The following is a 15,564-nucleotide window of genomic DNA, read 5'->3' as shown; positions in this document are numbered from 1 at the left end:
TAAATATTTTACCCATAAAAAAAGAAAATTATACTCCTAACATGAAAATGCTCGTTGCTAACTAAAAAAATACAGCACGGTAAATAAATACAAGTACAAATAGAAACCAACTTTTAAATGTGAACAAAAATACTATTGTCCTAAAATACAGTTTGAATCTCTTTATGCCTGTTGGGAGAGCTAGTATCCACTTACACAGTCCTTTGATGTCTTTCCTTAGGTGACTAACAAAAACATATAACCTGCATGATATACAGTTGAGAATTGCAACTAATTGCAGTGTAAACACACTCGTTTATGCCATTATGGCTAGCAAAATTTGTTGCCATAATTTCTCTGTAGCATTATAACATTTTCTTGACCAAGAAAGCTAAAATGAAAGCAATCAGTATGGCAGTAGCACAAATGTGACAATTGAAACTTTTGTTATAGAATTATCAAACATTCTCTTCACAGAATTTACCTTCGTTCATATATGAAACAAACTTTAGGTCTTAACATTAGGATAAATCTAGTGCCAGCTGGAAAACCAATAAAATTAATAAAAAAATTGTGTACACAAGGAACTGTTAACATCTATGCTTGATCACGAGGTCTGTGGGATCTCCCACAATACATCTGATCACATTATTTACTTTCTTATGGCCTTTAAGAGACCTTTGTACTAAAATTAACATTCTGTAAGTATATTTGTCAATGCTTGTAGGAGGGGAGAAATAAAGCATTGATACGTATAGAGATAAGGTATAAATAGTACTCTGTATGACTCCCTGACATTTAGGTTTATGTTTTCTAAGCTGCTCACACCATTTAGTTGGTTTTTACAGTATTACTTCTGAACTCTCAGAAATATCCAATTTAATTATTCATCATTAGAACCCTTAATGGAAGAATATAAAATTGCAAGGGATGAATGTAATTTATTGTTTTATTGTAGTGTCTTACCGAACAATTATAGAGCCGTGATTTCCACGAGCGGCAGGATACTAAATTCAAATTTAGCGCGTCGGCGTCGCCAACACTGGTGGTGATGACGTCATCTCCCTCCACTCGCGGGAGAACCAGGTACAACTGCCCAGGTGAATCCAATTCTTTTCCTGCCGGCGTCCGGTGAACATCGGTGGTCGGTGCGGTTGGATGACTTTGCTTCGCTTTTTTCTTGTGGATTTGATCTTCAGAATTGGTGAAGTACTCTTTTTTGGCGTTGTTGTTATTTTGCTTTCTATTTAGGCGTTGCCATGTCGGATTCTAGTCCGTCGGGAGTTAGGTTTTGCATCTCAGGATGTAAAACTAGATTATCCAAGCTAGAGTATGATTCTCACACTAAATGTGTTAAGTGTAGGGGACAGGTTTGTTCAGCAGATCGAACATGTAACGAGTGTAGTGATTGGACTGATTCTCAATGGAAGTTTTTTAGTTCATACTCGGAGAAATTAGTTAAAGACAGAATTAGAAAAGCAGCGCTTAGGGAAAGTAGACTTAGCTCTGCTTCGTCTTGCGATGCATCTGTTCCTTCTGTTTCTCCTCAAATTGTTATGTCTCCTTTAACTACACCTCCTATTCCTCCTACTAATCCCACCTCCGGCTTCCCGTGTAGTTTCTTCCGACACCATTGCCAGTCTGGAATCGAGGTTAGATCAGAAATTTTCGGTACTAGCGAATACGGTTTTGCAACTTGGTAATTCAGTTAAGACGTTTTTGGAGAAAGCGGCTTCAGGTAAGAGTGTAGTTGAGGGTGCGTCTGTCTGTCCTGACACGTCTCCTAGACAAAGGTCACTGTCCAGCTCCCCCGCACCGGGGAGAAGACATACCGGAAGTCCAAGGGAGTCGATCGGGATTTGCCCACAGACAGGCGCCTCTCTTGTTGAGCCTGTTGCGCCTCAACAGGGCTCGGTTAAGCGTTGGAAAGGTGTTGCGGTCAGACGCCTTTCAAATGATTCAAGCGATTCGTCTCCGGTCGCACGGCGCTCTTGGCGAGATTCGCCCGTTTCGCGTCCCTTAAAGAGGCGTTCAGGCGCCGATTCTTCGCCTCCTCCAGTCAAGCGGTATAAGGAGCCTGAGAGTAGGGTTGCGCCTCGGCCGTTAGCGGCTCGTTCGTCGCCTCAATCTGTGCCTTTTTCGGCTCCATCTACTAGTAGAGATTGTGGTTTTAGCGCTGTAGCTAGCAGTTCTAAGGGTGTTTCTTTAGGCGCTTTTTCGTCTGTTACGCCTGATGCGCCTGTTTCGCCTCGAATTTCGGCGGCTCCGAGCGAGGCGCAAGTAGTTTTTCCGCCGCCTGCGGAACATTTAGGCTCTTCCAAGCCTACGTTAACTGTTTTTGATTCGTCTCTGGCGCCTTTGCGCAAGCAGTTAGAGATGTTAACCAACTGGATGAATGAGTCCAAGGGTGGTTCGAAACCTTCAGATCCGGTTGTAGTTCCGTCTACTTCTTCGGCGGTATCGGAGAATGAAGAAGAAGTAGAGGAGGAGGATTCACATCACCTCTCGTGTTATTCACGTCTCCTTAGATTTCTTCTGGTATCTTATCCAGATTATTTTGAGAAAGCGGCTCCGCGCTCCCCAACTTCGACTTTTTTGATGAGGAGGAAAACTTCAGACCCTCTCCTCCCAAAACTTGTTCTATCTAAAGCGGTTAGACATTCGTTGAAAGAGACGGAGAAATGGATGGCTATGAAAAGAGACTTAGGGAAGGCTCTTTTTGCTTACCCTCCCTCTAAGTTGCTTCGTAAGAGGTATAGGTTTTATGTAACTGGGGAAGCTCCTTCTCTGGGAGTTTCTGCCTCCTCCCAGGGAGACTTCTCCAGTTTAATCGACTCCTCTAGAAGATCTGCTTTCGCCGCAGCGAAAGTCTTCTTTACAGCGCCTGAGTTGGACCACGTTGTAAAGAATCAATTTAAACTTTTGGAAGTCTTTAGCTTCCTTGATTGGACTATTGGCGCTTTAGCGGCCAAGATCGAAGACTGTCCTTCTCTTTCTCAGGAGTTAGCGGAGGATTGGATTGGTGTTCTGTCCTGTGCGGACAAATCCATTAGGGATGGATGTGATGAGTTAGCTTCGCTCATCGCCTTTGGTACCCTTAAGAAAAGGCAACTTTGGTGCTCCTTTGCTTCTAAAAGGGTTACGTCCCAACAGAAGTCTGCTCTCTTGTTTGCTCCTTTTGTGAAAGATAACCTCTTTCCAGACGATGTAGTGTTGTCAATTTCGTCTGCGCTAGATAAGAAATCTACTTCGGATTTACTGGCACAGTCTACTAAGAGACCTAAAGCTCCTGTGGAGACTGTTCCTTCGGTTTCTCCTCTGGCCCAAGCGCCTTTTCGAGGGAGAAAACCCAAGCGCTTCTTTCGGCCGAAATCGAATTTGCGACCTCAGTCTAAGGCCTCGGCCAAGGTTAACAAACCTTCCAAATGAAAGCTCGGTTCTTCATGCACCAGTGGGAGCCAGGCTGGCTCTGTTTTGGGAGGAATGGGAAAACAGAGGAGCAGAAGCCTGGGTAGTGCAAGTACTCAAGTTCGGCTATCGTATTCCTCTCGTTTCACCTCCCTCGCTCTCACCTGTGCCAATTCCATTCCAGGCATACTCTCCGGGCTCAGACAAATTTCTGGCGCTAGCCGCAGAAGTGGAAGCGCTTGTTCTCAAAGAAGCGATAGAACAGATAGAAGGGGATTTTCCTCCAGGCTTTTACAATCGCCTTTTTGTAGTTCCCAAGTCATCAGGGGGCTGGAGGCCGGTTTTGGATGTGAGCGCCCTGAACTTGCATGTCCAGAAAACAAAATTTCATATGGAGACCACTCGGTCGGTTCTGGAGTCCATCAGACAGGGGGATTGGATGGTCTCTCTGGACATGCAAGACGCTTATTTTCACATTCCGATACATCGCGAATCTCGGAAGTACCTGAGGTTCATGTTCGAAGGCAAGGTGTTTCAGTTTCGGGCGCTTTGCTTCGGACTAGCGACCGCTCCTCAAGTTTTCACCAGGGTTCTATCCCCGATAGGAAGCTGGCTACACATATTAAGGAGTAAGAATCTCCCTCTATCTGGACGATTGGCTTCTCCGGTCGGAATCAGAGAGTCGGTGCATGAAGGACCTTGGAACAACTCTGGATCTTGCCAGAAAGTTAGGAATTCTGGTCAACAAACAGAAGTCCCAGTTGGTTCCATCTCAGAGCATCCTGTATTTGGGGATGATTCTGAATGCTCAAGTTTTTCGGGCTTTTCTGTCCCCGAAGAGGGTTCAAGGCTGTCTGGAGACAGTTCAGGAGTTCTTGGACAAAAAGGTAAGTTCTGCCAATCAGTGGATGAGGCTCCTGGGCAAATTGACGTCAGTGGAGAAATTTGTGACGTTGGGAAGACTGCACATGAGACCTCTGCAGTTTTTCCTGAGAGCCTCTTGGTGCAGGAAGACACAACCAGACTCGATTACCTTTCCTGTCACAGATCAAATAAAAGAGGACCTAAGGTGGTGGCTCTCTCGAGCAAGGTTGGAAGAAGGGTTAGATTTACGACCCATCCTCCCGAACCTACAGTTCTTTTCCGACGCATCGGACACAGGTTGGGGAGCCCTACTGGGAAATCAACGGACTTCAGGAGCTTGGTCGGAGAAGGAGAAGAAGTTCCACATAAATGTAAAGGAACTGTTAGCAATTTTCTTGGGGCTCAGACAGTTTCGGAGCTTAGTAGAAGGTCGAGTAGTGGCAGTGCATTCCGACAACTCCACGGCTCTCTCGTACGTGCGGAAACAGGGGGGACTCAGTCTTTCTCTCTGTACGAAGTAGCCAAGGATCTCCTCCTGTGGTCAAACGAAGCGAAGGTTCAGCTAGTCCCGAGATTTGTTCCGGGAAAGATGAACGTCCTGGCGGACGAGTTAAGTCGTCAACAGCAAGTGTTACCTCTGGAGTGGACTTTGGACAACAAGATTTGTCAGAAACTTTGGCGCCTTTGGGGACGACCGTCAATAGACCTGTTCGCGACATCAAGGAACAACCGTCTTCCTCTCTTTTGTTCTCCAGTCCCAGATCCTCTAGCTTGGTCGGTGGACGCAATGCTGTTGGATTGGTCGGGTCTGGAAGCTTATGCATTCCCTCCGTTCGGTCTAATAAGAGAGGTGCTGAACAAGTTCATGTCGCACAGCAATGTAACGCTAACGTTAATCGCTCCCTTTTGGCCCAGGAAAGAGTGGTTCCCGGACCTTCTCCAGTTGTTAGTAGACTTCCCCAGACTTCTTCCTCCAGAGAAGTGGCTTCTCAAACAACCTAACTTCAAGAGGTTCCATCAAAACTTGTCCGCTCTAGCTCTGACAGGGTTCAGACTGTCCGGAATCTTGTCAGAGCGAAAGGATTTTCAAGAAGAGCTGCAGAAGCTATCGCTCGTTGTAGGAGAGAGTCTTCTAACAAACTCTATCAAGGGAAGTGGAGAATCTTCAGAGAGTGGTGTAGAAGTGCTAAAGTCTCTACTTCTGCGACCTCTTTAACAGAAATAGCAGATTTTCTTCTATTTCTTAGGAACTCTAAGAAACTGGCTCCTTCGACGATCAGAGGATATAGAGCCATGCTCTCTTCGGTTTTTCGACATAGAGGTTTGGATATTTCCTCCAATTCAGATCTGTCGGACCTCATTAGGTCTTTCGAAACCACTAAGCTCCCGCAAGATACAGTGGCTTGGAACTTAGATGTGGTGCTTAAGTTCCTCATGGGGCCACCGTTTGAGCCTTTGAAGTCGGCTTCACTCAGGAACTTGACTAAGAAGGCACTCTTTCTTATTGCACTAGCTTCTGCTAAGCGTGTCAGCGAATTGCACGCTATAGACAAAAGAGTCGGTTTCTCTCAAGGCAATGCTGTATTTTCGGTATCTTTGACCTTTCTAGCCAAAAATGAAAATCCTTCTAATCCTTGGCCGAGGAGTTTTGTGGTAAGGAACTTATCTGATTTGGTTGGACATGAGGAGGAAGAAAGGCTCTTATGTCCAGTCAGGGCTATTAAGCAGTATCTGTTTGCCACTAAGGGTATTAGAGGACAATCTCCTAAGCTCTGGACCTCGGTTCAAAATCCCTCTCGTCCTCTTTCTAAGAATGCTATATCGTTCTTTATTAGAGAGCTTATCAGGGAAGCTCACTCGCAGTCCGAGAACGACAATCTTTCCGTTCTGAGAGTTAAAGCTCACGAGGTTAGAGCAGTGGCAACTTCTTTAGCATTCAGAAAGAATTTATCTTTAGCTTCGATTCTTCAGAGCACGTTCTGGAGATCGAATTCGGTTTTTGCGAGTCATTATCTCAAAGAGATAGAAACGGTTTTCGAGAATTGTAAAACGTTAGGTCCGGTGGCGGTTTCTGGCATGGTGTTGGGAGAAACGGCACAGGGGTCGTCACCTCTATGCTAACTTTTCACCTTGAATAGGTTGTCGAGTTCAAGGGAAGCTGGGGGTACTGAGTACCTGGGATACTCACCAGTCTGTTAGGTCAGATTTTACAGTGGTTGGGTATATATGTTTTTAAATCTGGTGTTGGTGACAAATGTTTTGTATGATTGAATTTCTGGTCTTAGCCCAGGGCAAGGGCAATCTTTGTTGTTACTATCCTCCGTCAGTCAGCCTTGACTCGCTTGAACTACGGAAGGATTCCACTCCTGTAGAGGCTAACTTTGGTCAAATTCCAATTCCTCTACAATAGTAAGAAGAGCACCGACCAGAGGCAGTAACAGTCTGCTGTAGCTCTCTTACAAGGTAAGGTACAACAGACACCTTGAGTGTTTACTGGTATTGCAATAAATGTAACCATTTAAAAATACTAGTGGTCCACTGAATCCCACCTTCCCATAAATGTGTAATCAGCTCTATAATTGTTCGGTAAGACACTACAATAAAAATGAAATTTTCATTATTAAAATGAAGTTTTATTGTATACTTACCGAACAATTATGATTATACCCACCCTCCTCCCCTTAGGTGGACGGACGGGCAGAAAGAATTGGATTCACCTGGGCAGTTGTACCTGGTTCTCCCGCGAGTGGAGGGAGATGACGTCATCACCACCAGTGTTGGCGACGCCGACGCGCTAAATTTGAATTTAGTATCCTGCCGCTCGTGGAAATCACGGCTCTATAATTGTTCGGTAAGTATACAATAAAACTTAATTTTAATAATGAAAATTTCATTTTTACTGTACTGTATGTCTATAAAGGCAGTCAGGTTATCTAATCAACTTACAATTTTAATATTTTACCTTTTGATAAAGTGATCAGTGTACCTGTTCATTTGCCAAACTTTTCCAGCTCAAAAGGAAGGAAGAAATGACAAGCATGCTTGGCACAAAATTAAAGCTTAAAATTAGGTACATAAAATATGTGATGTGTAGACATTTTGTAGTCCATATACGTACTCCTATTTGATTTTTAGCCGTTGTTTAGTGCTACAGTATATAAACTTCAAATGAGTAGATTTTAGTCTGAAAATGACCTTTATGAGATTTTACAAATCGTGAGCTGTGAAGGAGCAGTTGCATTATATATACATTGTAAAGGAAATCTCAAGAAATACAGTATACTGTGCTAATTTTTGGATGTACTATTTTAAATGTGTTTAAACTCATTTGTACTTGTTAGCATGGCCTTGAGGGTGGAGGTCGTGTGAAGAGCAAGCTGGTCGAGCTCTGTGATGTTTTAGTGGCCTTACGCAGTGCTAGTCTGGATCAGTACCCACTCACCCCTGCTGGCCGGCCTCCAGATGACCGACGATTAGCTGAAATCATCCTCACCTCTCATCTTCAAACTTTAGGCTCAACAGTGGTTGTTGCTGATTCTCCAAATGCAGCTAACAAGGTACAGCAATGTCTTCAGTTTCCTCAAGTGTGGTTACGTGTACAGTATTTAAATGGTTTATTATAAGCAATTTTTTTTTCTGCTGGAAGTATATTAGACCTCTATATGTCTATGGGTCTCAATGCCATCAAATATGATACGTAGTTAATTTGCACAGAATTTACAATTGCAAGTTCTTATTTATAAAGTTACACTATTATAGTAGTATACTTAATTTGGTAGTGCATTTTTTTGTTTGATTTGAGGGGCGTCCCGACTGCCGAATTTTAAGGGATTATTGAATTTTAGTTATTAAAGTTTCCTGAAGGTTACGATACATATAGTACTAAACTATTTGGGAATGTTTTACAATTAATAAGCATATTCAGAAACTTTGTTGGTTAAAAAAAAAACAGTTTAGATTGGTTCATGACAGCTTTGTTGATCACTTTTACAGCATTGTGAATGACAAATTATAAAAAAAAAAAAAAAAAAAAAGCATGGAAAACAATTGTGAACAAAAGTTATTCAAAAATAATTGTTCCCCATTAGAGTATCCATTTTCTCTAGCATTATAATGATATAGGCATAACTGGCTTCAGGAAACCAGATACTATTACTGATTTATCTCTTGTTTTTGAGCCCTGAATTATTTTTCTCTTACTGTTTCCTGAAAAAAAAAAAATTTCACTCTCAAAACTTAATGCTTTAATCTCCAAGATGGCTGAAACAAGACTTTTCTTATTCAGTATTTGTAGAGTAAGTGGTAAAAATTTGAAGAAAGGAACCTTCGGTCATTAGGGAGAAAGTCATGTACTACTTTATAATGTGGCTTTATGGCATCGGCACTCCCCATAAATGCAAATTTTAGGTAACATATGAATCAAGAGACAGTAGAGTTCTAGTTATTTGATTATGTACGTTTCAGGGCATATTTCTTATATGAAAAAAATATTTTTAGTGCAAAAATCAGCTTTGTAACTGTCACAGTTTCATAGTTATTACAAAATAAGGTATAATTTCTTTTTCTTTTGCTGTTTTCTCAAAACTTACTTATTTCAAAAATAAATGCTTCAATCTCCAAGATGGCTGAACTAAATTCAATGAAACTTTTACAGACTGTATAATACCTATACATGTATACTGTACTTATATCAGGTCCACAATAATATTAAGTCGTGAATAATGTTAATTTACTATAAAAAAGTTACAAGAGCTTTTGAACCCTGTCCTGGGTTCATCTTTAGTCTGAACCCAGGACAGGGTTCGAAAGCTCTTGTACCATTTATATAAAATCAACATTATTCACGGCTGAATATTATTGTGGACCTGATATACAGTTTTTCCCGTTCTTAATCTAGAGGAGAAAGACCTAATTACGTATGTACGTATATCTATAATTACGAGTGGGGAAAATATTTTTGAGAGCAACTTTTTTTCCCCATATTTTTGAAAGTTTCAAAATGTTTTTTTCAGTTGCAAAATTTATGAACTTTAAGAGGTCAGATATCTTTATTTCCCTATCTACATTTTTTCGGTATTACCTGTATATACGTACTATAGTAGGTGGTAAAAATTTTGAGCAAATCCCTTCAATCACAAGGTAGAATGAAGCACTTACTTTATATCGGGCCTTACATGGCATCTACGTGCCCCTTAATTTGGATGTAGTATACATTAGTGAAAGTTTCTTACTTTCTGTGTATTGTAATGTTACAGAATATTTTTTCTGCAATGTACATTTTTCTATATATATATATATATATATATATAGATATATATATATATATATATATATATATATATATATATATATAATATATATACTATATATATATATATATATATATATATATATAATATACATATACATATACACACACATATATATATATATGTATATATATATATATATATATATATATATATATATATATGTATATATATATATATATATATATATAGTATATATATATATATATATACATATATACATACATACACACACATACATACACACACATACATACACACACATACATACACACACATACATACATACACATACATACATACACATACATACATACATATATATATATATATATATCTATATATATTGTGAGTTGGTGATGAATGGATTTATAGTAGTTATGGACATTACTGTATAAGGTAAAATACATAAGGTCATTTAGTATTGCAGTATTTTTTTGGATCTACTAATAGTTACTAAAGTTATTGTGACTTGTATTTAAGTAGTATGGTGTTTAGATAAGAAAAGGTGACCTCTCTAATTTTCCTTATACTCTACTGATAATCCATTCTAGGTGGTCATGTGGATTGCTCAGTTTTCTGATCCTGCAGACCTGCATATTTCTCGACTTTGCTTATCATATACTCAGTGGCCATTCCATCCAGGATTATCCATCCAGGTAAATATTTGAGTATAATAAATATTTTTCCTGTTGACTTTTCCAGTACAGTTTGTACTGTACATTATACTAACCTTGTGTGATGGGTTTTATGTTAAATCTTTTGGGCAGACTTTGTCACATAGTGTATATCTTCAGCTCATTAAAGAAAGTTAACCCAGTCACCTAGTTTAAAAGTGTGTATGCTTGTGTATAGTGTTTCAAGAATTAAAAGTAAAAAAAAATTAGGGAACTAGACATTCAGGCATTCAATAGGCTGTTCATGTCAACTGGAAAAGTGGTTATGAAATGACAAGAAAGATGATGAGCACATTACTGTGACAAATAAAAAGAGGCACTAAGTAACCAACAGTTTTTTTTCAATTAGGGCTTTCTTGATAACTGTAGACATTGTAACTATGCTTTATGACATGTATAATGTGTTGTGGGAGCTTTGAAGTCTCAAAAGTGACCTGTATAGAGTAAGCTGGTAATGCTTTTCATTGAAGTGGACTTTTATGCATTCCACATTTATAAAGAAAACAAAAAGTATACTGGACCTTTGTTCATGATTTATCGTGCAGGGTATTGTAAGAAGTGCTAATGGTGAAGTCAATTTGACGGCTCAAAAGTTAATCCAGTCTTCCCGTCCACTGACTGTGGTAGACATTAATCGGGGCACGGTCAAACAAACTGGTGCCCCTGACGTTCATGCTCGTCGCAATTCCTCTGCCTTACACCAAGAACTTCTTTCCCTCTGGCATGATCTGCCAGATGTATCCGCTCCCTCAGAGTAAGTACATTTTTGTTATATTTTCACAGTCAAGTCCTGATAAACTATCACTGCTATTACTATATACTACTACTGTGCTAAATAATAATAATAGTAATAATAATAATAATACATAATAATAATAATCAGGCAATCTCTGGATCCCACAGGACTTGAGGGACTCTGGTTAATGGAGAAAATTTGGGTACCAAACACTAATTAATAATTGTGGGGTTAATGAAATAAACCCATTTTAATCTTCATCTTGACAGTGTTGTATTTTTTAATAAATTTTAGTCGTACATTGTCATTTCTAAGTGGTAAAAAAGTTGGCTCAAACCCTGTGGAATTTCATGAAGATCCAGATCTTTGCAGTTTTCCTTTTCCTTGGTTATTGATAATGATGTAGGGAAAAATTAAAATACCATCCACAAAATAATTTTTAACCCTTAATGGACGGATTGATCCTCGGGAGTAGTAATAACAGGTTTGGGGTGGTGAACGGATTGATCCTGTAGACAAAAAAATATTAAGCGCCATTGATTTGGAAAGAATCGAGCAGGAAAGAGGTGCCAATACTTCTATAGCCCATAAATTCACTATTGGCAACTTTTTACACTGGCTAAAACCAGACTCGGGCGTCTCAGGGCTTCAGTTTGCTTGTAACTTCAAGGGGGAATGTATTACGTGTGTTTTACATGACGTCTTTTTGTAAATTTGCTCGTAAATATACCAAGGGGATGCTGTTGGTTTTTGCTCGTCTTTTACAATAGTATGTCAGTTGTAAATGTAATTTTCATACATTCAACTTCCCTGGCAGATATATACTTAGCTATAGACTCCGTCGTCCCCGACAGAAATTCAAATTTCGCGGCACACGCTGCAGATAGGTCAGGTGGTCTACCGGCCTGCCGCTGGGTGGCAGGAATAGGAACCATTACCGTTCTAGAACCAGATTTTTTCTGTCGCTGTATTGTAAACATACGTTTGCGGTACCTCCTGACTTGATTTTCGTGTTTCATCGCCATCGATCTTCTGGGCTGTCTTTTGCAGGGAAGTACTAGGTCTTTGGCTCGGTATACGCTTTTATTAACTTTTATTAACTTTTTAATGAATTTGGCTTCGAAAATTTCAAAATATATGACGTGTAACTACCGAAATTGTCGGTAGACACACACATAGTTTGCAAGAAAGGGAAATATTAATATTTATTCATTAATACGTGTAATAAGTGTTAGAATTGATTGAGGAAATATACTGACTTTCTACTTTAGGGAGTCAGAAAAGAATATAACTAGATACGCTTCCTTTAGAAGTTTTATTCGCTACTCGTACTAACGAGCAGTTAGAGTATTAACAGTACTAGTAGTTTTGCATCCTCATCACCTTCTTATTTCACAGAAACTTCAAATTCATAATTGCAATTTGAAGACAAGGGATGTAGCTCAAAATGCGAGCTATTAAAAGGTAAGAAGTGATTACAGTGTTCCCCATTGCAGTGGAGGGTGCGTCTGATCGGTTCTGTCTCGCTCCCAGGTCTAGACCTCTTCCAAACTCACAAGCCCAGAAGAGAAGGAATGTCGAAAGCCGCACGGAGGTTTCAGAGAATCCCCACCGGTCAGGCGTCCCTTCGGCAGATTCTGTAGAACGTCCCAGACTGCCAAGTTCGCCATTGGAAAGGCGTCCTAAAATAGTGGAGGGTGCGTCCGATCGGCTCTGTCTCGCTCTCAGGCCTAGACCTCTTCCAAGCTCACAAGCCCAGAGGAGAAGGAATGTCAAAAGCCGCACGGAGGTTTCAGAGAATCCCCACCGGTCGGGCGTCCCCTCGGCAGGTTCTGTAGTAGCGTCCCAGACTGCCAAGGATAGCCGTTGGAAAGGCATCCTAAAACAGTGTTTTTCGTCATCCGATTCTTCATCGAAAGGAAAAAAGGGTGGAGTTCTGACAAGCTATCGAGACCTCCTAAAAGAAAATCTCCTGCTTGGGATTCTAGCCCGGAAAGTTTTCCGGAGGACTATCCACCTGAGAAGAAGAAGAAAGAGAATTATTCATCAAATCCTCCTTCCCCTAGATCGGATACGGAGAAAGAAGACGCCACTACGAAGATCCTAAGAGAAATGCAACAACAGATATCTTCGTTAATGGGAGTTTTGAAGAAGGATCCTCCCAGGAGGAAGGATCACTTTCTTCCCGTTAAGAAATCCCGTCCGTTAGAAGTCTTTGACAGCTCGGACGAGGCGCCTGCCAGTTGCAAAACGCCGATGGCGAGAGGATTCTAAAGAAAGACCTGAAAATCCTACTAGGCTCAAAGCGCCTGAAACGAGGCTCAAAGCGCCTGAAACGAGGCTCAAAGCGCCTGAAACGTGGCGCAAAGCGCCTGAAATGAGGCGTGAAGCGCCTGAAACGAAGCGCAAAGCGCCTGAAGTACCAGGAGCCAGGCTCCAGGCACTATGAACCAGGATCTTCATCGGAAATGGAGTTAGAGGCGGACCGAGAGGCTCCTCTTTGGGAATTTTCGCAGAATCAGTTTTCACCTGACAGGGTCTCTAGCCGTAGCCCTTGTCAGGATATGCCTGATTCTGCGAAAGGTGAAAGACATTCGAGGCCTTCTCCTGATAGGGACGGGAGTTGTCGCACAGGCGGCCGTCGCCCTTGTGAGGAAAGTCTTAATGCAAGTAAAGGCAAGAGCAAGATCGGCCTTCTCCTGGCGGGGACTCAAGATGTCGCACAGGCGGCCGTAGCTCTTGTCAGGTAAGAGTCGGTACTGCTAAAAGCCCTTCACCTTACGAAAGGAGGCGCTCTCCTCCGGTTGCTAATTCTTCTCCCAACTTGGACAGGAAATGGAAGATAGATCGGAATTGGAAGCCAATAAGGGGGCAGGTCTCTCAGTTTATAAGACCTTAGCGACCTTTTTTATTGAGAGAATTAGTTCATTACTAGTAAGAGGATATTAAAATCATCCTCCTTCTAAAAAATAATGCAACCAACCATTTACAGAAAGAGTGGCAATAGTTTGGAAATTGAACAAGATTCGTACGAGCTCTCATTCATTGATTAGAGGCTCTTCCAGATAATAGAGGCGTAGAATACGGCCTTATCTCCAAGAGAATAAAAGCTTGAGAGATTCTCTTCGATCCTCGGTTGTCATTTGCGATCTCTTTCGACTAATACTAATTCGGGTTTATTGACCAAAAGAACGAAGAGAGTAAGATTTCCATTCTCTCTCTGCATCGGAGAGCAAAGAATGTAGTAAGAAGATTCGGTGTATACGACTACTGAATGACAAGTCATATACGCATACCATAGTTGCCTTTGTGGTTCGCTACGGAATTATCTATATCCTTACAGGAATTTCCTAGTAAGGACTTCGCTTAAAAGGTTTGTTACGACAATACCTACTCAGCTTCGGTATTTAACAAAGGTTGTTGGGCTTAAATATGCAGTATTGAGAGCTTCCTTAGGCTCGAGAATAATTTTATTATATTCCTTCATTGAATGGAGTAACTTGCAACTCAGGAAGAATGCAGCCAGGCAGCGAACGAGACGGCTGTCATTGTAAGCCAATACAGTACCATCCAGTTCTCAGTCAGGAGCAGTTGGTTACATCTCTCTCTCCAACGGGATCGAATGGTTAACCGTATCTTCCCCCTACAATCATGGACTTAGCCTCGATTTGAGGGGATTTATAGGCAAACATGAATAACATGGTATTCGTTTGATGCTTTCATGCTTACGGAAGCAAAATAATGGACTTGCTAACTTTTCGATATAGCGAGTTATTAATCGAAGGGTTCAGTAACCTCTCTGACAGCAGGCTCGGTAACGGCACGGTTCGTTCCTGATTTCGTTCCCCGTCTAACTGGAGGGGTGTTCGATCCCAAGGAGGGACGAAATGATTTTTTCAAATCAATTTGACTAATTCCACAGCTCTCTCATATCTCAAGGAGCATCGAGAATCTCTTTGTTCGCCCATGTTCGCGTTAACAAGAGAGAACCTGTTTGGAACACAGACATGGAACGTAACGATCCTTAAGAGGTTTGCTGCATGATGTTGCACGTCCGTGAGAACCTTCTCGATCGACGATATAACTATTGACTTATGTCTAATCTTAGTTGGAAAGAGAGTTGTGGAAACCTGCGAGATGTCTTCTTCATAGATCTCTTCGCAAGGTGGAAGACAAACAGGCTTCCTCTAGACTGCTTCCTTATTCTCGAACCAAGGGAGGTAGCAATATACGCCATTTTTAGTTTAAATGGGGAATAAACTTTAGTCTTTTTTCCCCTAGATATATAAATTCTTAACAGATATTAAGATAAATGGGCGTCAAAGGAAGAGAGGATGATACCTTATGCCTCATTCACAGAAGTCACGTTCCTCTCACAGCATGTTTTGGAAGGCTTTTCCAAGAGAGTCTGGAGATTCTATCAGCATCTATTATAATTGGACCTTAACAACCTCTACAATGTAAGTCTGTCTGTGTGCAGACTGACCAGAAGTGGACATGAATGAGAGGATTTTTCAAGGTAAATGACAATAGTCATGGCCAAGACATCGAATTGCTGTAGATTGTGCTAGATGGAATGAGGAAACTGTCC

At 41.0% G+C, this 15,564-nt stretch overlaps 2 protein-coding genes across 4 annotated transcripts in view; one reads left to right on the top strand and one right to left on the bottom strand.

Annotated features, from left to right (window-relative positions):
- Window positions 1-15,564, top strand: part of LOC135202961 (uncharacterized) — a 55,365-nt gene that overhangs the window by 28,156 nt on the left and 11,645 nt on the right. For 2 of the 3 annotated variants that reach the window (XM_064232475.1, XM_064232474.1), the window contains exons 6-8: window positions 7,593-7,808; window positions 10,115-10,219; window positions 10,783-10,991. In XM_064232475.1, the coding sequence (XP_064088545.1) occupies window positions 7,593-7,808; window positions 10,115-10,219; window positions 10,783-10,991 (530 nt within the window). The remainder of the gene's footprint in view (window positions 1-7,592; window positions 7,809-10,114; window positions 10,220-10,782; window positions 10,992-15,564) is intronic. The other variant, XR_010311834.1, reaches the window with a different exon arrangement.
- The window catches only part of LOC135202964 (peroxisomal membrane protein 11C-like), a 32,653-nt gene continuing 28,375 nt past the window's right edge, over window positions 11,287-15,564 (bottom strand). The window contains exon 8 of the transcript XR_010311835.1: window positions 11,287-11,482. The gene's annotated coding sequence lies outside the window, so the exon portion shown is untranslated. The remainder of the gene's footprint in view (window positions 11,483-15,564) is intronic.

The sequence above is a fragment of the Macrobrachium nipponense genome, chromosome 33 (genome assembly GCF_015104395.2).
Source record: "Macrobrachium nipponense isolate FS-2020 chromosome 33, ASM1510439v2, whole genome shotgun sequence".
Classification (NCBI taxonomy): Eukaryota; Metazoa; Arthropoda; class Malacostraca; order Decapoda; family Palaemonidae; genus Macrobrachium; species Macrobrachium nipponense.
Note: the sequence above shows the minus strand (reverse complement) of the source record. Positions and strands in the feature narration are given on the sequence as shown.